The sequence below is a fragment of the Catharus ustulatus genome, chromosome 5 (genome assembly GCF_009819885.2).
Source record: "Catharus ustulatus isolate bCatUst1 chromosome 5, bCatUst1.pri.v2, whole genome shotgun sequence".
Lineage (NCBI taxonomy): Eukaryota > Metazoa > Chordata > Aves > Passeriformes > Turdidae > Catharus > Catharus ustulatus.
In genome coordinates this window covers 12440714-12468359 of record NC_046225.1, presented here as the reverse complement: position 1 = coordinate 12468359, position 27646 = coordinate 12440714, and the positions used below count along the sequence as shown (strand labels likewise).

Sequence of the window (27646 nt, the reverse complement as noted above, 5' to 3'; positions counted from 1 at the left end):
AAGCAGTGGGTGTCAGTCTACTAAATAATAGAGAAAAAAGCAAATTGTTGCCTATTCTGTTGGGCTGACAAAAAAAAATGCTAATATGCACCCAAAATTTATTGGATGATTTTGATGTGTAAAATATGAGAGAGGAAATTTGCAGCTAGAAGTTTATTTATGTAATCCTCATCCCACTCTGCCTCTTATTTTTCTCTCTGTGTGGCTCAACATGCTCCTTTTATAAACAGAACATGGATTTGAAAAGAAATTTTCACAACCATTTATTTCTATTTATGTAGTGTCACCTTGCTTTATCATCAAAGATCTCTTGTGTGCTGAAAACTTTCCTTTAATTTAAACTTTAAACAGAAAAACCCAAAATTGTCTCTTCAGGAGAATAGTATATCATGTAATCCAAGGAAATATCTGAGAGTGTCAGACCTCTTCTTTCCCTTCACATTTCTTGAATATTGGTATTTTTAAAAAGGAGGAAAAACTGCCTCCCCTCTTAGTGTGGTGAGGAGCTGTGTGATGCTGTGATGACTCCCTATTGAGACAGATCCTCAAACAGAAACATTTTATCTGTGCAGATTTTAAATCATTAGGTGCTAGGAGATGAGGGTTTCATTTTACCTCATATTCTCTGGGTTTATTTAGAAAATTTAGAAAGGAATCATAAAAATGTGGAGCCACAAGAAAAAGTGCTAGGATTGCCTTTCTGAGATTAAAATGTTGCAATTTCTTCAGCTGTGGAAAGGGTGACCCAGTGCATTCCAGTGCAAACAAAATTTTTGGATGATGTGTACAGCTTGCAACTTTAGATGGTTTTTATTACTTGTCTGAGTCAGCTGCTTAGCTGTCATAAATTGGAAAGGTCTGGAGACAGATAATCTATTTTACACAGTGGAGTTTAGGGGAATTTTCTATTTATCAGTCTCCTTGCTTTAAAACATATATTAAAAAAAAATAAATCAACCCCATGGATGCATAGTTGCCTATTTTGAAAGGACCTGTATCTGTATAGCTAAAGACTGTTAGAAAATGTTTATACCTCCTAGGGCAGTGGCAGAATTATCCTGGAAGAATTTCAACAAAGGAAGTAATTAAATAATTAAAATTTGCTACAGTTTATTCCTTCCTCATTCAATTCCACAGCCCTGCCCTAAAAGCACCCATCCAGCCCAAATTTGGATGATTTAAGTGTTTCTTGCTGCTCCTTGATCTTGGATGTTCAGAAATTTGAATCTAATTTTTTTCCACAAGTGTCTTAAGTGCTCATTACACAATAATGTCTCTGTAAAGAAATCATATTAATGTAGACTGAAATATATTGCACTATCCAGGAGAACATCACAACAAGTTTTGGAACTATTATTTTTTTCATATGGCAAAACATAGCAAGACAGTGAGGTGGTTGGAAATAACTAGCTACATATTAGTCAGCAGTTTTGAGGACAGATTTTTAAACAGTAGCTCAACAACATTCTGGAGGCTTTTAAAAAAATACTGTTTATTTTAAGTATTAATTATGCCTGAGCAATTTAGTCAAGAAAGCACAGATAAAGCCATGGTGCCTTAGTTGTAAATTTAATATGTTCCCTGTTCTTTAGGCTGAGAAAGCTGTAATAATATTCTAGTTTTTGCTTGGACTCTTAATGTTAGTTTTGAATTTCCAGGCTTCCGTGCCTAAGGCTTAGTATGCTGTGGCTGTTCACGTCTGTCTGGTGATGAGGTTCAGCATTGTGTTTAACAGAATTGCTTCCTGTTTGTCTGTTTTGTTCTCTCTCCAGAGCACTTTGCTTGGAGCAGGCATATGTTTGTTCAGAGTGACAAGTGCTGCTCTTTCAAAGTGAATTTCAAAGGTGTGATGTTTAACCCCTGTGTGCCACAGCACCGTTCTCTCACTAAATGAGATGCACACGTGGCATGTGGTTTCTGAGCTGTGTAGCCACAGAAAGCTTTGGCAAAAGCACAGTGCATCCATAAATAAGCCTGGAGAAGGAAGGTGAAGTGGTGTAAGGTCTCCAGTCACTGCCCATGCACAGTGGATCACATCTCCTCCCAATGCTCTGCTCACAAATGCATGAAGTGCATGCTCCTTACCAGTGCATTCAACATGGATGAGTTCCCAGTCCAGTGACATGATTTGTTCCCTGTCAGGGCGGAAGGACACTCGTGTCTGATGCAAGCAACTCTTTCTTATTTTGCAGAGAACTTAAATACCATGTCCACATTCCAACATTTATAAAGGAAAACTAAAATCATTCTTCACGTGAAAAGGACACGTAATTTTTTTTTTTTTTGCTCTCCAGTGTTAAAATGTTCTAGAAAGCAAGGCATTTGAAACTAATTTGTTCTCAAAAGTCATTACTTCCTCAGAAGCACAGAGAAGGGGAAATTGAACTCAGTCTGTGTGCTGTTAAGCTGTTGGAGTCACAACAATTTAACTGAGCTATTACACATTTTGCAGATTGTAAATCTGAACAGACATATAAAACGCACAAAAATCCGTAACCAAAGCACTCAGAATATTTTTTTTCTTGAATATATTCCACAACTTTTTAAAAAAATAAAGTCCTTGGATATAAACCCTCGGTAATCTGTCCTTGAGTAACCTACACTAAATGAGGGGTGAAGGCTGGAGAGGATCAAGAACATGTTAACTATTGATGAGGGGTGACAGCTTCCAGTGATCCAGCTTGGGACCAGAAAGCTTCTGAACTTAATTTCACCTCATAATACCCACATAAGAATATAACCTGCACTTCCTGAATTGCTGTCATGTTCTGGGGTCTTTTTCAGAGATGCCCCATTTGTTATGTGTGTGAAATATATTTTAAATTAAATGTGGCCAGTGATGAAAGACAAGTTAAGATCCAACAACTGAAAATTACCTTCTGCTATATAAATTAGTCAGCAAAAAGGGTGCTCACTGATCAAGTGATCAGCTGATCTAAGGAAAAGTGAATTGGCAAATTCATGTTTCAGATGAACTTCCATCCTGTTCTGAACAGGAACACCTGATTGAAAATGAAGTGTCTATTCTGCGCCGAGTGAAGCACCCAAACATCATCATGCTCATAGAGGAGATGGACACCCCCACAGAGCTCTACCTGGTGATGGAGCTGGTCAAGGTGAGCCTCAGGGGGCTTTAATTGTCGTGTTTGAATTCTCTGTGTTGAATTCTTCAATTCTTCTTTGAATTCTGTGTTGGTGTGAAATCTGAGCAGGATCTGGGAACACAAATATCTTGGGAGACATAATCAAGTAAGGTTTCAGTGGCAATCTGCATTTTTAAATCATAAAAATACACCTGTCAAGCACTTATATTAATGGGATTTCTCTCTCTTCAGTTGTAATTTGACTATTAACACAGATTTGAGGTAATTTTGCAATGTGCACAGTCTAGAGGACGTGCATGGTGGGTTTTATATCATGCCTACAGTATGCAGGGGTGATAGTGATATGCATTTACTAACAGAACACCTGCATTTATTTCACTGTTCTCATTATTTAATAATTTGATTTAAGGAAATGAGCTCTGTGTAATGAATTTATCCTAATAGAGAAGACAAATAGATTAAACTCAAGCAGTTTTCATCCTGGAAAACCAAAACTCAAAAAGATCTCACACATTCAAAAAGATCTCACACATTTTGCTGATATCAATCAGTTCACCAGAGAACAGATGCTGCTTTCGTACATGTACAGAGAAAACACAAATATTCATTTTGCTGTCAGCTTGTGACAATACACAAGAAGCATCAGGTTCCAGATGTGCTTTCTCTTGTGTGAGTTCTGTACATGCACAGCAACACTGCACATCAGCTTGACTGGCACGTCAGATACAAATAACATACAGCAAAAGCAGCACTGCTCATTTTTGGAGCAGCACTTTTTATTTCTGGCTGAAGCACTGTTACATTCAGGAGTCCCCTCTAGAATGGTTGCCAGACTGGGAAACCTCTAAAGAAAGCATGTAGTTGTTGAATACATAATTTCTGGAGCCCACTCATCTTTCCTCCTTTCTGGAAGTTATTTTATACCCTATAGGCTTTTTGGGGTTTCAAGACATATTCTTTATTTCACCACCATCTTGGCCTGTATTTCCTGGATTGCTGCTTCTCTTTGGTGTGCACTGAAATGCTTGGAATGCCACCCACAGCTCAGACAGATCACTCCTACAGATGTATCCAGGGAAACCATCGTGGAGACACCCACATGAAATTTGTTGCAATGACTGAAAATGCTGCATCAGTAACTCACTCACACGTTGCTGTGTATTCCCAGAGGGATAGGGCATCCATAAACAGAGCTTGACACATTCAGAAATCACCTTGGTGTATCACTTGATGTATCTCAATCAGTGGATTCATCTGTGTTGGAATGTGTTTATCTTCTTTGTCCTCTTCAGCTATATTAATCTGGTATTTCTTGCAGTATCTGCAGAAATTTGAATTCGCTGAATATTTGTTAGTTAGGGTTTTTTTATTACTATTTGGCTAATTTATTTTAGGCTTTACTCAAAATCAGGGCTGATTTTTAATATGTTGAAGGTATTATACTGATAAGTTGAAGAAAAGAGATGCTGTGTGCCTGTAGCTGTAGGTAATATAAACGAGTGATCAAAGGCTCAGACACCAGAAGCCTGGAGTACAGCTGAGAATTAAATGTAGATGCTCAAACTCCCAATTTAGAGTCTTGGTGACAAGATCATATTTCTGCAGTTTTTTGTTGGGTTTTTTGGGGTTTTTTTTTTTTTTGGGGGGGGGGGTTTTGGTTTGTTTTGTTTTTTGGGTTTTTTTGTTTGTTTGTTGTTGGTTTTTTGCTTTGTTTATTGAGTTTTTTTTATGTTTAGCAGGAATTTGAGCATGTCTTTTGTGAAAGAAGATTTTACATGTTTGTTTAAGGTTTGTTTTTTTAATGAAATACCATCTTAATTATTTTTTAAACAGTGATGTTTTTCCTTTCCATTACATAGGGAGGAGACCTATTTGATGCCATCACTTCATCTACAAAATACACAGAGAGAGACGGGAGTGCCATGGTCTACAATCTAGCCAGTGCTCTCAAATACCTGCATGGTCTCAACATTGTGCACAGAGACATCAAACCAGAAAATCTTCTGGTAGGTCCCATTTATTTTCCAGTATTTTCTCTTACTTTGTTCTCATTAATGCAAATGCTTGTGTATAAATGTCAAGGAGCAGAGCAGAGAACAGCAGGCATATTAATTTGGAATAAGTATGTATGAAGTAAATCTTTTGCAATCACCGTAATGAAGGAGAGCTGTGCTCAAACCCGTCCTCAGACCCATCTTTATTTTTACATTTTGATTGGCTGCCTTCTGGATAAGCAGGAGTATTGTCTCACAAAACAATGAATTTTAAAGCTATGTCAATGAATTATTTATCAGTTTGCAAGTGGGAGAAAGGTGGGCTGAGAGCCATTTTCTCCATTTCTTTGAACAATCCTGTGGTTACCATCTGAAGCCAGTGTTTTTATTCTTTCACTGTCATAGCAGGATCATCTTTCTGATGGTTTACCTGTGTTCTGGCTGGGAATTAACCCTTCACATAGGTCTATTCTTTTCCTAGGCAACTGGCTACTTTTGTTTTCAGCAGAGACATAAAACAACTGTGTTGACAAGAATTACCATGCAGTCTGCTTTGGGAACTACCTTATGCCCCAGTCCACAGAGAGCATCATTCCCAACCTGTGCACAGAATGGGATCAGTGTGCCCTGTCCTGCTTATATGCAGAGGTGACACTTGTTCATTACATATTGGATATTAAGTGTCACACACTGCACGAACAGGGCCATAATCTCCCCTGCTTGAGGCATTTCTTGAAGTCTTTTGTGGTGTTTGTCAGTCCTGTTTAATGAGTTTGCAACAAGAGCAGGAGTCACGGCTTATCCCAGATTGGATTTTGAACTATTACAAGGACAGGGCTACAAGCTGAAAATATTTCCTAATTAATAGTCAATTCTTTCCCCAGTAATTCCACTGACAGTGTTTAGCAATTTAAATAAACCCTCAAATAAATTAGATTGTTTAGCCAAAAGAAGCAGGGAGTGGGGGAGGAGGCTTCTCCTGGAAAATGTAGTCACAGCAACATGGCACTTGAGAGAGAAAATGACGGTGAAAATCTCACATACTATTAGTGCATCTCCTAACTCAGACAGTCCAAAGAAATTTTAAGCTCTCATTAGTGATTGAATCAGTTATAAATAGGCACAAATGCCCTTTCTGCATAGAAAGCCTAAAGAGATTACTCAACAGATGCAAATCTTACTCACTGTGATTGACAGTGGCAGAATGTTGAGATAACATCCTCGTATTGAATGTAAATGCAAATAATTGCCATCAACTGCTACCTGTAATTGCACATGGTTTTTTTGCACAGGGTCATCCCGCCTGTCTGGATGGGAATTACATTCCCTTTGCTAGTCATGCATTTAAAAAATGCAAACCCTGAGAGTAATAGCTGATATGAAGGTGTTATATAAAGGAGAACAAGTGTTTCCATTACTGATATGAATTACACAGGGAATGAAGAAAGGTATTGCAGTGCTCAGTTGTTTGAGGAAGGCAAATAAATTCAGCCATTCTGGAGATTATGGGATCCTCCATTCTAGAAACTAGATGCCTTTGAAATCATGTTAATATGAACATTTTACTTTGAGAGCGAAACTGAGATGAATTTATTAGGGGGATGTTTCCTTTGTGTTGGTCTGGTTTGATTTATTCCTGCCATCACTGCTGTATAGCACTTTTCTTTCTATTGAAATTCAGCTTCTTTCATCAATAAAACGACTCAGTGCTGGATTGTTTATGAGCTTTTTGGTAAGGTGCAGTTGGGTCTGCACAGAAACCTAAACTGAACTCACCCAGACCAAGCAAAGGGAAGACATTTGCTGATGAAATTGCCCAGTATGCTGACTAGATTTATGCTAAGTTAACAAGATGTTAAACAAATCTGATTGTAGCTGCCAGTCCCATTTTAAACACTGGGTCCCAGTCAAATGAAAGTAGAGTATTATATTTTGCTGAATATATTTAAAACTTCTCAACATTCAAGGACTGGGTTTTCTTTTCCACCTCTAGTTGCTTGAGGCTGTGTCATGGTCTGACCTACATAGCTGGCAGACAGCTCCATTGAACACTTGCTCCAGCTGCAATCAATGGGAATATCATTTTTTCTCTTCTTTCCCTACAGGGCTGTGGAAATTACCTCTTTTTCCCCATCTTCTTGGCATGGTGATGATGATTTCCCAAAGGAATTAGAGGATATAAAAATGCAGATGTTCTCCTCCTCATTCTGTGTTAATTTCTCTGTTTCTAGGTGTGTGAATATTCAGATGGAACCAAGTCTTTGAAGCTTGGAGACTTTGGACTGGCGACGGTGGTCGAAGGCCCTCTGTACACTGTCTGTGGGACACCCACCTACGTGGCTCCGGAAATCATTGCAGAGACAGGGTGAGCATGACTGCCTGCAACACAGGCCTGCCAACCACTCCTTTCTGGCAGGTTGTAAGATCTAAATGCTCCAACAGGCTGGTCCTCCATTGTTTTATAACCAAACCACCCATGGGCACCACTCCCAGCTCCTCCAAGAGGCCTATCCTTGCTCTGCCTGCTCCCAGAATTCGCCTTTGCCTCCTCTCCCACCTCCCCAGGACCAGCTCTGGTGCAGTGGAGTCCATTTGTTTGTGCTCCCTGCCTCACCTCAGCATCCAGAGCCCATTGTACCACCCATGGCAGCTGCTTGGGGAAGAACAGACAGGCAAAACACTGTGTGCATTAGCAAAGGAATAATTTATATTGGAAGAGGCTCTAGAGGTCACCTAGTCTAAACCCGTTCTCAGGACAGTTCTAATTAGATCATGTTGATTCAAGTGACCCTCCCTTTTGGGTGCACATTCTGTTTGGTAAAAATTGAACAACCCCATTTTTCTGTATTTAACAGGTCATTGCATAAATACAGAAAAAAATTTTGTAAAATGATAAATTTTCACCAATGGCAGATTTTCACAGTCCTCTCTCCTTTTAGACCTACAAGAACTCCATTCCATGCTCTGGCTCTCTTGCCATAGCTGTGACCACTGTGAATTTCCTGATGGAGGGAGGTTTTGTTGTGTTGTTTCACTCCTTGTTCAGTGCATTTGTTGCATTGAGAAACATTCCCCAGCTGCAGCGAGCTGCGGTGTCAGAGGGCCCCTCGTCTGCGTGCTTGAGGTTTTGACAAACTGAATGCACTGAATAGGGGAAAGGGCCTCTTTCTGACCTCCAGTGTTTTAATTTCTGTGCTTTAAAAGAACAGTGCAGCTCCTCTTCCCTGTGTTACTCGCTGGAGAGGCTGGAGAATTGGTGTGTCTTGTTGCTTAGCAACTCATGATAACCTTAAAGAGAGTTACTCACTGCAGGGACTGAGAAGGCACATCCTTGTCTTTAATCATTAGTGCCTCTGCATTGGGAAACCTGGATACTGACTTGGATTTGAGGATATTCAGAAGACCCTGGAGAGCTTATGGTAGAGGGAAAAAAAATAATACAAAAATCACAGAATCATGGTTTCTTAAAGACTGTAAAGGTCTGAAGAAAAAGATGCTCAGGCACAAAATACATCACCACATCAGCAGCAAGTAACATAGCACAGATTCTCACTGTCATTTATTTTTTATTTATTTTTTTTCTATTACTTCTTGTTGTTCTTAAGTCAGCACAAGTAACCCAGCCTTGTTTTCTCAGGTATGGCTTAAAGGTGGATATCTGGGCTGCAGGTGTGATCACGTACATCCTGTTGTGTGGATTCCCACCTTTTCGCAGGTGAGTGCCAAAGGCAAAACCAGCAAAACCAATCAACTCCTTTCAGAGCAAGTCTGACCTTTCTCCCTGAAGGAGGCATCCTTGGAGGAGGAAAAAAGGTGGATCAGACTGATGTGTTTTCCCTACGTTTTTTAAGTGGTTTTCATTTGTTCCTCATTTTAGGTTTTGGGATCAATTGTTTTAAACACATTTTCCTACGGGGGCAGGTGTTTTAGTGCTGTAGGAGGCTGGGAGGGCAGAGCCGCTTTTCCTTTTGTCTCCATGCGAATTCCAGCTCCATCCACGGGCACGCGCTGCCCTCTGCCGCTAGCACTGGGATGCAGCAGCTCCCAGAAAGCTGGAGTGGTAAAATAAACCAGGAGAGGGGGGAAAATGTGCTCATCCTGCCTTTTTAACCTTGTTCGTCCTTATGGGAAGTGCCAAATGAGCGGTGGGCTTTGCAAACACCATTTTTGTTATTCAGAGTTCTACTGGATTTATTTTTTTTCTTGTTTTTTTGCCAGAGAATGAGAAGGAGTTGACACATTTTAATAGGGATTTTTGTTCTTAACATCTAAACTACTAATGCAGGGCCTGTTTGTTGATTTTTACATCAAGATGCTTAACAAAATAGGTTTTAACTAAATGGCCACACTGAACGAAAATATTTTGCAAACAATACAATTATTGTTGATGGAAAAATATTAGTTCAGGTGTTTGAGTTTTTTGTTTGGTCATGTTTAAAGATGAAAATGTCTTTTGAAAGATACATTATGCAAGTAAATGTATGGTGATGTTTGATTAGAGTTTGGAGGGAGGGCACAGAATGTCCATATCATGCTAGCAGAACCAGGCCATAAATGAGATTAATAAATGTGTGTTAATAATCCAGCCCCTATTCCAGTAGAAGAGTTACCTCAGTGTACTGGAAGAGCTATCACTGTATAAACTGGCAAATTATGCATGTCTCATAGTTATTAATACAATTTCTGTTCCATCCCCAAATCAAGTTAAAATCCCCAGGACAAATTGGCTTTTTATCTCATAATGTGTTTTGTTACTGCTGTTTTACAGTGAAAACAACCTTCAGGAAGACCTCTTTGATCAGATACTTGTGGGGAAGCTGGAATTTCCCTCTCCCTACTGGGATAACATCACTGATTCAGCAAAGGTACTGATGATTTTCCCATCTGAAACATTTCTGACAAGCCCCTGTGCAGCCTGCTCAGTTGGGAAGGCATCCTGGAGGATCCAGAGCAGCCTCTTCCCCAGAGCCCCAGCTGCTGTGCCTTTTTAGTTGGTTTAGCTGAACAGTGCCTGATGAAAGCTCAGGTGTTTCAGGCTGTCATGGCTCTGCCTGAGCAAGGGTATCAAAATGCCAGCTGCATTCAGGGAATATCACATGATACCCAGTTCACTTCATGATGCATTTTACAGCAGGTTCAGTGCTCCAGCTGTAAAATAAACGTGTCTCTGAATTTTTCCCTCCAGTCACTCTTTAAAAAAGAAAAATTACTGCTCTGTGGACTGGATGCAGTTGGCATTTCTTCCTATATTTTACATGAGGCATTTATTAGCAAGAGATGCAGCCATTGCCAGCAGTTCTTGTGTGATCACTGCAGTTTTGTTTAAATTTATTGTGGCTGTAGGACAAAAGTTTCAAATTTTGAGCCCCACCTCTCAGGTTAATTCAGTGAAGTAGTATGACTATTTGAAGACTCACTAGCAAATGAAGATGATTTTTTATCCAGCTAATGAGAAGTTGAATTTTTTTCTGCATTTTTCTGCATTTCCCAGTGGGTGTTTATCCATTTACCAACACTGCCCAAGTCCCAGTCATCTCACACATTTCCCACATGCCTCAGTCTTGCTATTCAAGGTGATGCCTCACTTCAGACTTCCACAGAACTAAACTTGGCTGGTTGGGAAAGCTTTCAGTTAGGTGTGCTTGAAGAAACCACTTCCCAAAACTGAAGCAATGGACAGCCCCCTTGAAATTTAATAGAAGTATGAAGACTGATAATTTGGAGGCTATGAAAGATTGTTTTGATGGGGGCACTTGGCTCAATGTCTTCTATTCATCTGCAGCAGCACAGAAGATAACAGTTTTCAAATAATTTCATCAGGTTTTTTGAATTTCAGATGCAGATTCTTGTCTCTGATTTGAGTTTTTAATGTAATGTTACTGAGTGCATGTGCACTGCCCAGAGAGGATCTCATCTCTCTCAGGTCTGTTTTGTTCTGGTCATGTGCATGAATATTTAGAGAACAAAGTGGAACATTAAAGCTAATTTTTTAAACATTTCTTTTTCATTTGTTTTCAATAAAGTCAGTGAAACATGAGTACAGTGAAGAAGTTGGTATCAAAGACACTGCCTGGCAGACTCTTAATCCTAAAGGGCAAATTTAAGTTCCACTTTAGTCACACTGGTTTCACTGGTTCTGGTGTCAGCTGGTTTGTTAGGCTTTTTTTTTCCATCCAGGTATCAAGAAGATTGAAAAGAACTTGGTACAACAGCATTTTCAGTTTTAATATCTTTTCCCACTCCCTCCAAACTCCTCTTTTTTTTTTTTTTTTCCATGAAGGAGTTAATCAGCCTGATGCTACATGTGAATGCTGAAGCCCGGTACACAGCAGCACAGATCCTAAGCCATCCCTGGGTGTCAGTGAGTAAATCACATTTCACTTGTCTCTAATTTGACATTAAACCTGTAACTCTAACCATTAACATGCAGAGTTCAGAAGCAGCAGTACAATTAGCAAATATAACACCTAATTTACTATAGATACTAAGCTGATGCCTGCCAAGTCCTTCATCTTCTCAGGCAGCAGCAAAGGAGAACACCAAAGTGCATTGCTTATTGATTTTAAATCAATTAATTATTAATAAGTACTAGGTTTACATGGACACAGTCAATGCTTATTTTCAGACATGTTCTAAAAGAGGGACTGAATATGATTTGTGGAGTTCCCTGACACATTAGAAGACAGCTATTAACAAGTGTATCAATGGATAACAGCTCATCTCAAACATATTTATGGTACTTTGTAACACTTCCAGACTTAGGACATGATGGGCCATGTAAAGTGCTGATTTGAAAGAAATCCAAGTGACAAAATATGCTTTTCATTTTTAACATTATTTCAAGCATGTTATTTTTAACTTGCTTGAATCAAACCTGCAGCTTATAATCGTGGGAGAAATCAATGCACTGGAAGTGTCACATGTCATTCTAAGAAACCGAAGTTCATTCATAAAACAGTGAGTGATTGCTCTGTTCCTTTCCTCTGGAATTATACCTCATGTAGCAGAGTGTTAAGAGTGCCTGTCTGAATATTTACTATGTTTTAAAAAGCAGAAAGTACCTGATGATAAAAAACTTTGTCATCCTAACTTCAATATTGTCTTTTTTCTTACACAGGATGATGCTTCCCAGGAGAATAATATGCAAGCTGAAGTAACAGGTAAACTGAAGCAGCACTTTAATAACACCTTACCCAAGCAAAATAACACATCTGCTGGGGTTTCTGTCATCATGGTAAGAGAAATTAACGTTTTTATACATTGATAGTATATTTTGCATATATTCCTAACAGTGCTCTATGAGCATGTGTGGTGCAAGAATAGCAAACCCAAAACTAGAACAACCTCTAATTCTAGTCTTTATTGATGTATAATGTGGATTGTCTCATCATTGCTTGAGAGCAACCAAGTCTATCACAGTGATACCCAAGAGATAAAAATGAGCTTTCAAACAGAAACATGTGAACACTAAGTGTATGTTAAAATGAAGTTTATTAACAACTTGAAATCTTTCATTATAAAAACTGTGGGTATTTTTTATCTTACTGCCCACCTAGTTAGTTAAGTAGGGTCTTCCTTTGTGCCTGACCTAGTATTGCTTTATGTTGAGCATAGCATTGTTCAACACTACCAGGCCCTATTCCAGAAACTCCCTTTTCATTCTGATCTTACTGGGGCCCATCTTAGTCTGATGCAAGGATGGACACTGCACACAAAATGTAGCTTAGAGAGTAAAACCATCCATGGTAACATTACAGGGACTTCCACCCTCACCCTCCCATTAGTATTAATTACTCTCAAAGCCCAGCCCACTTATGTTAATAAAGAATTGTTTTAATAATCTGAGAGCCAGCAAATCTAAATAAAACATTTCTGCCTACGTCTCTGTCTTTGCAAATACGTTAATGTGAGTTAAACAGGCAAACAATTTATATGTAGGAAAAGTGATAACGTAAAAATAAGTCAGGAAATGGATTTCAGGTTCATGCTCTTGTCTACATTTCATTTGACAGTTTGACTTGACAGTTTGAGAGGGACTTCAGAGCTTCATTCTTTATACTGTTGAGACTATGGATAAGCCTGAAGCTGAAAACTGGTATAAAATGCACTATATGTAATAAGAGCAATTTTAATTCTAACTCTCAGCCCCTCTCCAACTTGCATGCCACTTAAGCCTGTCTCAGATCTCTGACACAGCATAGCTTCTGGCTTCTTATTGGTGTGGGTTTCTTCTGTTAGCTACTGACACTCCTTCAGCTAGGAAAGTTCACCTCATTTTACCTTTTCCCTGCTTTATTTCCTTCTAACAGGTATTGGAAGGATGTAAATGCATAATTATTAATTGCTGAATGCAGCTCCCAGTTAATGCTGAAAGGAAAAGTAAAACCTTGTTGAAAACACTGTGATCTAAAGAGGGTTAAACCCCCAATTTGTTATTCTTGCCCTGGTTTACCTTGAGCATTGAAATTTAGTTACCTTTGTGTTCAGAAGTTCTTCACTTGCTCCAGCACTCATTGCTTACCAACATTCAGCTTCAGACAAGCACACTTTGTAACTCTGGTGTATTGCAGTGCATTTGCTCTCTCAGTCCACCTGCACATTCACTGGAGCCCCTTTAGCATCACCTCATTCCAACACTGTCACCTGGCCCATGCAGATAATACCATCCTGTGGCAGATAAGTAAAACTGCACATCCACAGTTCAGTGTCCTTGCACAGGAGGCTCCTGCTGCCCCCAAAAGCATGTTGCTCTTAATTCATTACCGATTTTTTTTTTTTTTTGTTAATTAAAAAATGTTCTGTAAATCTAAATTTGTTGCAATTGTGTTAGTTCTGCTTAAAGTAAGTCTAGTTTCTGTCCCTTGCTTCCTTCCTTTTTTCCTCCTTTCCCAATGCCTGCATTGCTTTCCTCTGAGTAGGTCCAAGGCAATGGTACGTACTAACGGCGATGCTTTGTTCTGCTGCACAAAAAGTACATTGTCTCCATTTGTTAGAAGAAAGGAGAAATAACTAAGCCAGTCTGAAGTGGAAAAAGCTGTACAGCCACACCAAACCAGCAAAGGAATACCTTTTAAACACTTAGGAAAATAGTGTTCTGTCTTGAGTGTTGCATATCTGAACTAGGCTAAAGCAAATACCAATACAACAGTTTTTTACTTCCTCAGACATGTCGTGGTTTATTCTCCTGACAGTCATTTTGTGCATGTCTATATCTCACTGTATCTAAAAACAGCTAGAAAAAAATGAGAGCCCTTTGAAGACAGAAGCAAAGAACTAAACCACTGAACTAAACATTGTTTCTATTTAAAATAAAAATTTCAATTGACATTTCTATTAGAGCCAGACAGGAGACAATCAGTCCTAAATAAATAAAAAAACCATTCTTGCTTAGCAACAGTAAAATTAAAAAAGAAAACCCTTAACTGCATTACATAGGATTGTGTTGCTGCTATGAGGACAGCACAGGAGAAAATCACTGTCAGCATGAACTGAAAGCATGTCCTTCCCCTTTTAATTAACTTTACCTGTCATTGAAATGGCAAAACCTTCTAGTTACAACTTTTCCCAGCAAGAAAAAAGGCAATGCAATGGTGTCTTGATAATATTCCTTTAGACCATCACTAATCTCAAAAGCCCAGACCCAGTTCAGCTGTTCCTTTCCTTGCATGCTCCCTTTGCAGTGTTGATTGTCAGTAGCAGAGAACTCAGTTGTGGACTACAGAATTTTCTCCTTGTACCTCTATGCAGGGAGGCTAGGGATGTAACTTGAGTTTAAAAAAAAAAAAAAACCAACAAAACAACAACAAGAAAAGAGGGTACCTTGTATCTGCTGTCCTTGATGACTTTGATACAATAAACACATCTGAAAAAAAAAAGAAAAAAAAAATTAAGCATGCTGAATTTGACTTGTGTCAGCAAATTATTCAGTGAATAGTGTATTAGTCTAACCCAACTAAAAACACACGGAAATTTTCAAATTAGTCAAGCAAGTCCAATCAAAAATTAAATTGCTAAGGAAAAGGCAAAGCACCTGACCTTTACAATTAGCACTTATCATTTAGAGGGCATGGAAATTGTTGTCTTCAGCAGATATACCACATACTCCAGATAATCCACATATTCACTACAGAATTCTCAGTTTTCATTCTAAACTGTTACTCCCTTCTCCTGTAAAGACTTTTTTAAGTACAGAATTCAGAAATTATGCATTTTTGCCACCATGAGAGGTCATTTGCCTGCTCTCACCACTAAGCAGAAAACAGGCCCTTTCCTTGAAAAAAAGAAAAAATGTTTAGGCTCCCCTTCTGTACCATGTGGTTTGTTACAGGAATTGTAGCACTGAGTTCTCAGTAAGCATCACCTGATTTCTTGTGTCTGCAAAAACACAGGTACATAAATTTTCTAATAGTTACTATGAGAAATTCCTTCTCTATCACAAACACTCCTGCCATCTTTTTTTCCACATCAGACTTGCAAGACAAAAATTTTAAACCTGCAATGTCATGGGAAGGATCCATCTGGAAGAGAAGTTTTCCTTACATTGCCTAAAGTCAGCATCACAAAAATTATACCTCTCATTATATAAAAGATTTCTAATGTTATTTCTCCTTTTTTACCCTGGCTGTATTGCATGCAGTTCATGTCTCGTAGATTGTTTTTAACCTTTAAGACAGGGCTGTATTTAAGTGCTGTTTCATGTTGTGCCTTGGGTTTGTTTTGTTTGTTTGTTTGTAGAACACAGCTCTAGATAAAGAGAGTCAGATTTTCTGCAGCAAGCGCTGTCAGGACTCTGGTAGAGCCGGAATGGAGAAAATTTCTGCAATTGCTGCTGCAGCTGCTGATCCTCGTGTGGCTGGGTCCGAGCCCCTCCTCCCTGCTGCTCCTGAGCCACTCCGGTCCCCACCGCTGCCTCCTCCTGAGCTTGCTGGGGATCAGCCTGGTGTGTAGGACTGGGGAAAACAAATCCAACTGCAGCTCCTCACACTCTGGCCACAGTTTTCTTCATTTCCCATGACTGTTTTCAGTTTGTGTGCACCTCTCGTGGTGAGCCCCAGCTGGGTCTGATCCTCTCTCTCACACTGGGTGAAAGAACCATCTCTTGGGAACGGCAGTAGGGGAAAGACTGGCAATGTTAGGTGGTTTTTTAAGTTCTCTGTGTTAATAATTAACTCCATTTCACACAGCCTTGGGCTCTAAATAGACTAATTTATGGTGTAGCTAACCATATTTTTATATGAGCAGTGAGGTGGGGAACAGTTACCTGGCCTCACTTCCACCAGCAGGCCCTGTTCTATTCTTCTGAAGGGAATTCTCAGAAAAGTGGGAGAGGCAGACAAGGGAAGAAAACTTCTATTTGCCTTCTATTCCAATGCCTCTATTTTTAGTCAAGTTTCTACTGAACTTGAAGAGGCAAATTTTCATGAAGAATTTTTTAGTGGACTAACTGTAAAATATCATGAGACAAACATTTGGAGATAGAGAGGGAAGGATGGTTGTTTTCCATCAAGTTCATTGTCTGACTTGCAGGCAGGGTAGTGTTTAGATAATATGAATTTAAATAAAGTAACTTGGGATGTAAACATGAGCAGTGGACATTTATTTGTTACGAAGACTGGAGTGCAAGGAAGCCTTTTTGCTTTAGCCCTTTTCTATCCTAACCACAGGTGTCCCATCCACACCTTTCTCCAGGGTCAGACTACCTGTTAGATAAAATAAAATAAATTACTTTGGGCCTGTGAAGGGAAAGCCTGCTGCATGTTATCCAAGCTATGAAGAACTGAGCAGCTCCTAATTCAAGGACAATCTGAGGAGCAGCCATCAATAGCCATCAGAGGTTTGTCAGTGCTATCCCCTCATCCACCTGGTGCAGGCACTGGAAACCAGGATTGGGAAGCAGCTCTCCTTAATCTGCAGTCACAAAATAGACAAGGTTTTCTCTTTACCATAATGCTTAGTTCAATAGAGTATGTATTCAGCTTAATCCTTTTCCTTTGCTCGTTCTTATGAATTGGTCATAGTTCATTTTTTTCTCTTAGCTATACTTTCTACTAGAATTGTAAAAGAAAGACCTGCAATAAACTTTCTTCATTAAAAAAAAAACAGAACACAAAAAGTCATTCATTTCTTTGAGAGCTCAGTTATTTTGTCAGTGACACTGTTGTCTTATTTCCCCTGGAAAGACTGAACAATTAGATGCCTACCAAAACAATTTAATGTAATTAATTTGAGGGATTCCCATAAGTTTCATTGTTTTAAAGTTCATTGCTTCCTGTGAAAGCCATGATTAAACATGGTTGTTTTACCTTTTCAGAAGCATTTAAAGGTCAGAAAGTCCCAACTAGTAACTTAAGGCCATGGTGGCTGAAATATGTGCAACATCTTGGAAAAAAAAATGGTATTAAAGGCAGGAAAGCACAGCATGTCTTACACTGTGCTAAAAAGGTTGGGCTACAACCAATCCTTGCTAAATAACTTTGTTGTGGGTTCCCTGGAATAATTTAAATATACTTGAAGAGTATGGGAATAGCCTTTCTGTAAAATAATTTGGTCTTTGGTACAGTGCAAAAAGATGAAGCTATCACTCCAACCTCAACCAGAAGGGAAACTGGTGAGAGTCTGTAGCTGGTTGCCTGTGTGGTTGGTGATTTCTGCAACAAGTCTCAGACTCAGCCAAAGAAAGGGTGTGGAATTTCAGGTGGAGCAGGCTAATCAGCCCCTACAGCAAAGACAGGGATTCTCCAAAGGAGCTGAACTGAGGGATCAGCAGAGAGGGGGCATCAAGCAAATAACGAATGCTGGGTTAAGTTCTGTTTTTCCTCAGAGAATGGATGAAGAGCTATGAAGAAAAAACCTGCCATGGATTGGCAAGGATTTTCAACAAGTTGTGTTGCACAAATAATTATGCATCTATAACAGAAAGGATCATCATGTGCCTGGTCACAGCTGCTGGTTCTAAACCATTACCTTGTCTCATGGAAGAAGAAAGTAAAGAAAAATGCCCTGAGTTCATGTCCCTAAATTCATGACTGATCAACATCTAAACAGTCTTAGACAAGTATTTTGATCACAGAGGCAGGTTCTGAAATGCCTATTTAAAAATAGCGATGACAACTGGAAAAGATGATCATATGGACAGCAATCAGATAAAAACATAGGATAGCTGGGAAAGTCCCCAATCCTTAGCAAAAATATAGCATTACTCCATGCCTTAAAATAGTTCCACATAAGTTCAGTCTGTGCATAGGTGCAGGAGATACCACACTTTAACATAAAAGTAAAATAAAGATGTGTTGGTTAACATTAAAACACTTAATGAAGGTTTCTAAGTATCACATTTGGTTTCTCACCTGCTGCACTTTCATTTAGTCCTTCTCTTGTTGTAGAATCACCAGTTGCTGCTGGAAAAAGGCAAAAATAGTTCTGGTTCACAATTTTTTTCTGTTATAACGGGAAAGTATTGTAGAAATTGAAAACAACTTACATATTTTTCAAAAAGGACTGATACAAACACTCCACAGTGACAGCTCTACTGTTACCATGCCTACATTTTAAAAAATTAATTCTTAAAAAAATATTTCAAAATATCCTAGATTTTCTAGGTCCTTTGAAAGTGAGTAGCTGTTCACGAAAGTCCAATGAGCCATTCCTGCAGTTCTAGCTTTAAAGTCCCAGGACTGAATCCTCTCCTGCCATAAATCAGCACAACACTACATCCACTGATTGATTCCCTTCAATATTTACCCTTATAGATAATTACCCCCATTCTGGAACATCAAAAATTATTTAAAATAATTCTCAAAGTACATTACTGAAGATGCTGTTTTATGGTGTAACTCTCATCAAGTATTGACTCATTCTTAGCAGCTAATTGTCAAGAATATTTACACAGGTCAGCAAACCCCATTTAACCCTGGTTTTCACATCTTTCTTCCTCACAGTAATCACTGGTCTCATTATTATAGCTTGATAGAATAGATCTACTGATTCCTTCACTTTTACATAATTATATGTATTTATCAATCAATCATCTTTGGTTTTATCAGTTTTTAAATGGGAAATTATATTTTCCATTTACATTCTTACTTTCAAGCTACATCCAAACAGTAATTGGAAAGCAGCAGAAATGCACAAAACTAGCAACTTACTCAAAATGCTCATTAAGTAAAACTGAGTGTTTTAAGATGACAGAAAAAGACAAGCAAATCAAACCCTCCTACTTGCAGGGAGTTTCAATGTCTAAAGCACAGAAATAAGTATTAAGCTTTTCTGTCAGGAATTCGCTCTGCAGGATTCTTGTTTTCTTTTTAAATTAAATTAGCATTATGAAAAAAACATACCAGGGCAGGGATTGGTAGCTGCAAGCAGCCATGCAACCATCCAATGTTGCATTTTTGTTTCAAAGAGAATTTGAAGTGCCTTTGTTTCCTTTGGAAACAGGAAGCCAAGAGTGTGAATGGTTCAAGGTGTGGGTTTCAGAGAACCCCAGGGTGGTGTCCAAGGTATTTGGGTTCACCTGTGGAAGGAGGGGATGTCCTACTCACCAGAGCAATGCAGAACAGGATGTCTTCACAGGCCTGCTCATGGGGGAGAAGGTGAAGATGTCCTTTTCCACAGAAGGGCTGCAGCACTCCACAGGCAAAACAGCACCCTGCAGCAGCTGCTGCTTCCCAAGGAGGGTTAGATGCAACTCAGGACAGCACACACAGGTACAGCTGTGCTTCCAGTTTGGGAAAACAACTGATTCAATAGAGCCCTTTCTAAAACAAGCAACCTACCAAATCAACTATCCATTAAATATTTTGGCTTCAAGATCAGGAGCTATTATTTCTATCAATAATGAAGTGTTTCCTCATAAAGAGAAGACTTTCAGGATTTCCATTTGGCAAAACACACCTTTTTCTGTTTTCCCTCCATCCAGTCTAGGAAACCCACCCCTGGCTTGAGACAAAAGCAAATTTAAGTTCAAGACCATTCCAATTTCCCCTCAAACTCTGCTGATACAAGGCTGTGAATGTTGTTGAACTTCAGGAAATATGAAATACAAATTTTGCACAACAAATGTTCAGTACACAGAGCTCAGCACACCAGCCACTTCCCACAGACACAACCCACTACAGCCTTGGCTTAATCCCATCATCCTTGTGCTACATAAAACATGAAAATATACCAACTGATACACCACAACAGCCTTAGCATGAAATTGCAAAAAGGACAGAAAACACCATTTCATACACACCAAAAGTACATTAAATACATCAGCCATGGCACCCCCTTCCTCTGTTAGGAATAGATCCTGAATCACAAGAACCACTGAAGGTCTCCATTACAAATGTAATTTTATTTAATTTATTCACTCAAACTGAATTTTCTCATTCCAAATCTTTACTGAAAGAGAGAGTAGTTAAATGCTTAGAAAAACCAGGAACTGCTCTAGTAGGCAGCTAGAGAAATGTATGTATCAATACAGATATGGAATGTAAATTTCAACTCAGATCACAACATACAAAGAAGATTTTTATGCAATACAGACTTACAAAACAATAACAGTTCTTTTCACAAATATTTTCACAGAGTTCTGCACAGCAATCTTGTAGAAAAGTAGATTTGTGCAACACCAAAATAACTTATTGTTCCTTAGTATAAATTATTTTTCATTTCCTAAAAGAAAGAGGTAATTTAATATGACTGGGCAGGATCTGACTGGATTTGGTGGTAGCAAAATACAAAAGATGTTGCTATAGGCAGAAAAGGAATATGGCATGTGCTACAGTATTGCAGGGGCATGTTCTGACAAAAAAGAAAGAAAAAGTGGCCTGCAAATCTTGTGCTTTTGCTGCTGGATAGGGGCTGTGCACCAGCAAGCACCTGCTGCCTCCCTGCTTTCACAGTCAGCCAGCAGAAATGTGCTTTGGAACTTGCCCCTGCTAAAAAACACCTGCCTCTGTGAGCTTCTGGTTAGAAGCCTTCAAAATGAGCCTTTCTGATTCGGAGGAACAATCCACATTTTGGTGTGCTTTGAAGGAGATGCCAGCTACAAACTAAAAAGGATTCACACTTGATGTAACACAAACTCCGTTCCCGATTTCTCTCGTAACTGCACTAAACATACAACTAAAAAAGAACTAATTGTCTAAGCCTAGAAACATGCTTGAAGAATAACATTGATGGAAATGATTTGCAAAGTTTAAAATTACATTAACCATAATTTAAATATTACCCCTTGATTCCCAGAAACTTCAGTGCTGATGTAGTACAATCATTTGGAAAACTACAAGACAAAGTGTGGTACAGATAGCACAGATTAAAATTTCCCCCATACCATAATTAATTTCCATTATTTTAAAATCATATATTCCTCAAGGTTATAGATAAAGCTTCAGATGGAACACCTGTTTCTTCATAATATAGCTAGAATGTGAGTTTTAACCATCTTTACTTCAGGTTTTGTTTACATACAGGGATCAAAATAGACTTCTCATTGTCACTAAAAATATAGATTTTTTTTTTTTAACTACAGAACCCAGCAGCTGATTTTCTGCTTCTTTGCCCTTCCCCCAAAAAAGTCAAGCGAGGTCTACAAAAATAGCAATTAACTTTAAAAAATAGGTTGCTTCTTCCAGCAAATTGAAGTTACATTCAGATGTAAGAGAAGTATTTCTCAGGAGCCGTGTGGCGGCTCGACCCCGAGGGAGGCAGCGCTGTGTGCAGCTCCCTCCTGGCCACAGCTGCTCCTGTCAGTGCTTGTCCCAGCCTCTGGGAAGGTCAGTACCTGGTTTGGTACTCGTGGTGCCAGCGATTGAAATCATTGTAAAAAACCACGATGCTCCCGGACGCCATTCCAGTCATGATACACCTGAGGGAAGCAGATTTAGCGGTCAGAAAACACCCAGAGCACCCCGCAACAGTTTGTGTGGTCAGCCTGAAGTTACAGCTGAGAGCTGCACAACAGAACTGTCCACCAGCATCCCTGTCCTGCAAAGCCACTTGGGATTCCCCAGATTGTTTCTTGGCTGGTTTCTGGGGGGTATTGGAGTGGGGATGAAGCCCTGGTGTAGGAGGGGAAGGAAAAGTGTTCATTTCAGTTTCTACTGCCCCAGTTAAGCACATCTACATGAAGGAATTGGGTGTGGGCACAAGCCTGCAGTTGGAAATACTTAAACTGAAGGCTTGGATTGTTTTGGAAGCTCCTGAAAGCAATCTCTGGGTTTTCCCACTGAGAAACTCTTTCTTTCTGAATTCCTTACCCTTGGCCTGCTACTGGAGATCATTTAGATGTGTTTGAAAAGCCATGACCCTGACACAGTACACAATCACAAGAGTTTCTGGATCATCTTCTCTACAGTCTCATTAAAGCATTACAAAAAACAGAACTATAAGGATATAAAAAATCTTGATATTTTGGGGAAAAAAAGCCTGAGAATTAAAAAATTCAGAGTAAAAGGTTGCAAATCTTTTCTTTAAAACAAAGATTAAGTATGAGATTATCGCAACATTGCATTTTGATTTGATCATCTATTTCAAGTCAACAGTACCACTTTGATTGCTTTTCTATGACGTTAAAATGTCTTTTTGCACACTCTCAAACACATTAAATTCATGCATACCAAATAAATAACACTAATTACCTGTAATTAATCAGTAATTACTCAGTAAAATACTCTGATTAAATCTCTTCCTTGTCTTCCAACCCAAAGTGAATAGTTTCTTAACTCGAGGCCATGGATAAATTTGTCTACGTCTATATTACATTTCAGTTCATTAACATGTGATTAATTACAGTTTAAAGATTCTCTAAATGCAAAATTTCTGAGGTCTAAAATTCAACAGCTGTAGCTCCAGTTTTTGAAATATAATTTAACAGTAAGGGCTTTTTTTAATGGAAAACTGCTTCATCCAAAATGCCAATATTCTCTAATTATGCTTATCAAGAAGCTGTTCAATGTTTCATTAAGTACACAGATTTTACTGGTTTGGATTTTTTAAAGTTCATTTTGTGTAAATTTTAGAAACATAGATAAAAGTTTTTAAAACATTTAGTATGAACTTCAGTAAGTGGAAAGCTAAGAGCCTCAGCAACATGCTCTACTGCATAATGTAGACATCCCTAAGGTATTTAGGAGACAAATCTGCTTGAAAAGTCCACAGAAACACCATTTAGTAAACACACCATTAGCAAATAAAATCCTAGCCTGAAAGCTAAAGGTGTACAGATGAAATGGGAAACATCCATCTTATAAACAAACAGTATTTCTGTGATAAAAGCACTGAAGCATTGTCAAGTACAGCTGCAATAGAAAGTGTGATGTGAAACTGCAGCAAAAATTTTAACTGGTCACCTTCAGCAGGAGGAGTGTTCAAAAAGGGCCATGCTGTATATGGATAAAATAACTTTTCTAGAATTTTGAGAATGACTCTTTGCTTTAGCACACAGATGGATGTGTGAGGGGAATCTTCTTTTGCAACTATTCAAACTGTTCTATTTTTAACACAAAAATCTTGAATTAGGAATGTGATTTGTCTTGTAAGTGAAAGAAGAGAGATGAAAGCACACATGTAACCTTCCACCTCCATGTGACCCACACTCTACATTGGTGCAAACCAATAACTCAGCCTATCTTGAAAGTCTGCCAAATAAAGATTTCTTGGATCTCTCTTCATTCCCCAAAGAGCTGAAATCCTGAAAAAGATTATCTGCCCTAAATATAACATGTTAAAAAAAAAAACTTTTGCCAGCACAGAATTCTCAAGATAATCACCAGGATCTGTGACCTGCAGAAAATCACAATCAGAACAACAGTAAAAGTGCAATTTAATTGTAAATATATATTCCCCAACACTCTTGTCCAGCCCAGAGTTGGGTCTCACCTTTGGTCATAGGACAGGGCCATGGATCGGATTCCAGCATCGCACCCTGGGTAAGCAAAGAGTCGTTTGAGGTCCCACACCTGCCAGACCATGACGACGCCGTTGTCCCCTCCTGTGAGCAGATACTGTCCATCCCGACTCAGCTGAATGGCCTGGGGGCAAAGCACACAGAGGTTTGTCAGACAAATGCGTCTGCTGCTCTTACTTGCCCACTTTTCCTTTCGTTAAAGGTTTCATTTCGATAGCTGAATGTCCAGGGAGACTTTGATATCAGCACAAGCTTTTGGGAAGTGACATCATTGTTATGTTGTTTTACCCAGCAAGAGAATCAATCCTGTTATGAACAAGTCTCAATTACATTAGATGTCCCTAGTTAAGTCTCACCTGACCTCTGATTTATTTCATGTTCCAAAGATCCAATATGAGGTCAGCTAAAGAAATTTACTCCTCTAATTAGCTAGATTTACAAGATGCAGCAGCACTGGCATTAAAATATAGCACCTGACATTCCCCCAAGGGTCTTTAATCCCAGCCTAGCAGAAGCTGAAAGTTGACAGGAACTGAACTTATAGGAATCACTAAAATTAATTTAGACCAGCACTTTTGGATTCCTATGCTAGATTAATAAAATAATGATCCACCTCTCTTAACAGAGCCTGTGTTTTCTTTCATCATCCAACCTGAAACTGCCTGTGAAAAATTCAATAGTATATACCCTGTTTTGTATCATCATGGGAACTGATGGCAAATCTGAATTTGAAATCTCCATTTGGGAACCAGATGATGAAGAAAGATGGGATACGATTGGTTTACAGTGTCAAGACTTCTTCAAACAGGAATCTTCAATTTATTTTAGTATTTCTAGTGTGCTATTGGAAAAAAATTAAGATATATACACTGAATACCCAGAAAAATAATTTTCCTTCTTTATGTGATGACTATACCAGATGATACTATCAGATTTTAAATGGACAGGATTCAGGAGAAATCTTTCTTAGAAGAGGGATTTTCCCAGCCAAAATGGGTCTTAAAAGAACTGAACTTGAAATTTTATTAGAGCAAGTGCTAATGTATGGGGTGACAGAGACCATGACCCATCTAACCCAGAGGTCTATCCCCAACAAAGGTAGCAGGAGATGCTGCCAGCCTGGCCAGCACACAGCCCTCTCTCCCTGTGCACCACAGCACTCAAAATCACTGGATTAGGAAGATCAGAAAGTTCCTGATCCCTTTAGTATCTACTTATGGAAATGCTGCCCATTATTTTCCTAATTTTTTTTGAGCCAGCTGATGCCTTCTGAGGGGGGGCAAGAAATTGGCAGTTTACCACAGGTTTATTCCCTGTTTTGAGATGATCTACCAGTTTCACTGAGTACCCCATGGGTCTCATATTGTGGAGTCCCCTGAATAAGAATTCCCTATTCAGTTCAGGCATTGCCCTCATCCCTCTGTAAACTTTCAGCACTCCCCACCTCAAAAAGCGTTGAATGAAGGTGGTTCCCTCACCAACCCTTGGAAGACTCCATGACTGGCTTTTCCCACAGCATGTGAGCATTTTTTCCACGTGGGTCTCAGTAATTGCTATTACAGAAACCCTGAGGAAGATAAAAACTTCATCTGACAGGAGGCTCCTGCCCTGCTGCTGTGCAGAAAAGAAATGTAAGCAGTAGAGGACACCAGGCCCTGATTTTATAGCCTCATCCTCCAGTTCAGTCCAGAAAAACTGAGAGGTCTATAGCATTTTGCAAAGAAACAAAACCAAAAAATTGAATGGATTTTGTCATGTGGAATGATATCAGCATGAGCCACCAGCAAGATTAAGACCTTTAAAACTACATTTTGGACCATGATTCATAATTCCAGTAAGACCGAACCTTTCCCTATTCTCTCTTTCTGTTTCCAGGTGCTTCTTCTCATCTCTCTTTCTGACTTTTGCTCCCCAGCTTGATTTCTGTTTTTCATTCTCTGCTTTTAGATTTGTCCACAATACTCAGCACAGGAGCAGCCTGTCCTTGGTTTTGCTCTTCTCTCTCCTCTGCTTCCTTATCAGTTCTTCCCTTTCTTTTTCCAGGGTCACCACCATCCCATTTCTTGCCATGGATCTTTTGTGCACCTCTTTGTGAGGGATGATTGGTTGCAGGGAAATACTACATCCTGGCCTACAGGTGTTCAGTACAGAATATAGATACTAAGCATTATCTACAAATGTATTTAACATTAGTGAACCAGCTAAATTTGGACAGCCTTTCAATGCAATACACACCCTTCACATCAGGATTAATTTGTGATAAATTTCAGCTGGTCCAGCTTCTCAACAGAATGATGTAAGAATGGAGGATGTTCAGAGTCATAGTTTCTAAATTCCTTACACACTCTCTACAAACTGATTCTTTTTGACTAAAACATTGTCACTGGAAGGCCTCAGCATGATAGTCTACAAGCAAAATTCCAGCTCAGAGATTTAAAATTAGGAAACAGTAGAAAGAACTGAGGACAGAATTTTGCAAACATCTTTTTGCTGAAGTCTTAATTACTTTGGTACTTGCAGTCTCTGTTTATGAAGGTTTACAAATATGCAAAACTTTTTACATATCTCAGGAAAAGGAAGTTTGGGGCTTTTCTTAACACAGAGAATTTACAGCACACACACCACAAAAAATCAGAGAAACTAAAACACAAAGACGTTACGTTCATGCAACACTGAAGTGTTTATACAGACTGCTGACAAGCCTAGAAACCAAAATATACAGTGTGTGTAAGATGCTGCTTTGTGAGCAGCAGTAACTGAAGTCAGACATATTGCACATCTGTATTTTTTGTATTGCTGCACTCTATTACTGTGATGCCAAATACATCCTGTAAGAATTATACGATGTGCGACACTTAGATTAAGATAGAGCTTCTACATTATGTTATAAATTTTGAGTGTTTACTGCAACAACTCCCAAGGATTCAGAATGGATCACATTGCTGGAATTTTATTTCATACAATAACTTTAAAAGGAGTGTAATTGAAACACTAACATGTACTGTAAGCAAAATGTAACACTGAGGGGGAAAAAAAAAGATTATAAACTATTCCAGGCGTGTTTTGAACTAAGAAATCAAGACATACATGTGAATTTAGACACAATAAAAAAGGATTTGTAGAGTTTTTCCAACCACATCTAAGCATAGAAAATTGAATACTAACGAAGATTAGAATTGAGTATTCTGAGTTGGAGCTTCTCCCTCTCTCTCCCCAAAAAAATTAATGTTCCAACCATTAATTGCTTTTGTGACTGTTGCTATCAGAAATGTGCTAAGCACCTTGAAAGCACAGACAAGGAGCTTGAAAACTCTAATTTAGAGGCTGTCTTAGAAGAGTAGAGAAAGAATGGAGCAGAAAACAAATTGGTAAGACTGAAAATTATCTAGAACTAGCATGCACTGAGTGGATGATCACAAGATCTAACTAACCACACAGGTATTAAAGAGATTATTCATTAGAAGCAAAAATCAATATGGGGTAGTTTTCTTCTCTATAGCAATAGCAGCCTCCTAAGGGTATTTCCAAATTGCACTGAAGACCGTGACAAATAATTATTTGCTACACTTATAAAATTCAGCTGATGAAAATCCATTAACCTTATGGTCATGGTTCACTTGGATTTTATACTTGAGGCTTTTACTGTAGAAATGCTA

At 38.9% G+C, this 27646-nt stretch overlaps 2 protein-coding genes across 9 annotated transcripts in view; one reads left to right on the top strand and one right to left on the bottom strand.

Moving 5' to 3' along the window:
• DCLK2 (doublecortin like kinase 2) overlaps positions 1–16682 on the top strand; it is a 79763-nt gene extending 63081 nt beyond the window's left edge. For 2 of the 5 annotated variants that reach the window (XR_004417941.2, XR_004417940.2), the window contains 9 exons: positions 2997–3116; positions 4964–5110; positions 7330–7463; positions 8736–8813; positions 9867–9963; positions 11379–11459; positions 12216–12332; positions 13111–13193; positions 15833–15920. Coding sequence is in view for 3 of the 5 variants with exons in the window: in XM_033060089.2 (XP_032915980.1) it covers positions 2997–3116; positions 4964–5110; positions 7330–7463; positions 8736–8813; positions 9867–9963; positions 11379–11459; positions 12216–12332; positions 15833–16045 (987 nt within the window). In the remaining 2 variants the exon portion in view is untranslated. Of the gene's footprint in view, positions 1–2996; positions 3117–4963; positions 5111–7329; positions 7464–8735; positions 8814–9866; positions 9964–11378; positions 11460–12215; positions 12333–13110; positions 13194–14016; positions 14030–15832 lie in introns of all 5 variants that reach the window. The other 3 variants (XM_033060089.2, XM_033060088.2, XM_033060090.2) reach the window with 2 other exon arrangements.
• A 3734-nt stretch (positions 16683–20416) lies between these two features.
• Positions 20417–27646, bottom strand: part of LRBA (LPS responsive beige-like anchor protein) — a 365003-nt gene continuing 357773 nt past the window's right edge. For all 4 annotated transcript variants that reach the window (XM_033059906.1, XM_033059908.1, XM_033059907.1 and 1 more), the window contains 2 exons: positions 23963–24114; positions 20417–21950 (listed from right to left, as the gene is read on the bottom strand). In XM_033059906.1, the coding sequence (XP_032915797.1) occupies positions 21860–21950; positions 23963–24114 (243 nt within the window). In that variant the 3' untranslated portion in view covers positions 20417–21859. The remainder of the gene's footprint in view (positions 21951–23962; positions 24115–27646) is intronic.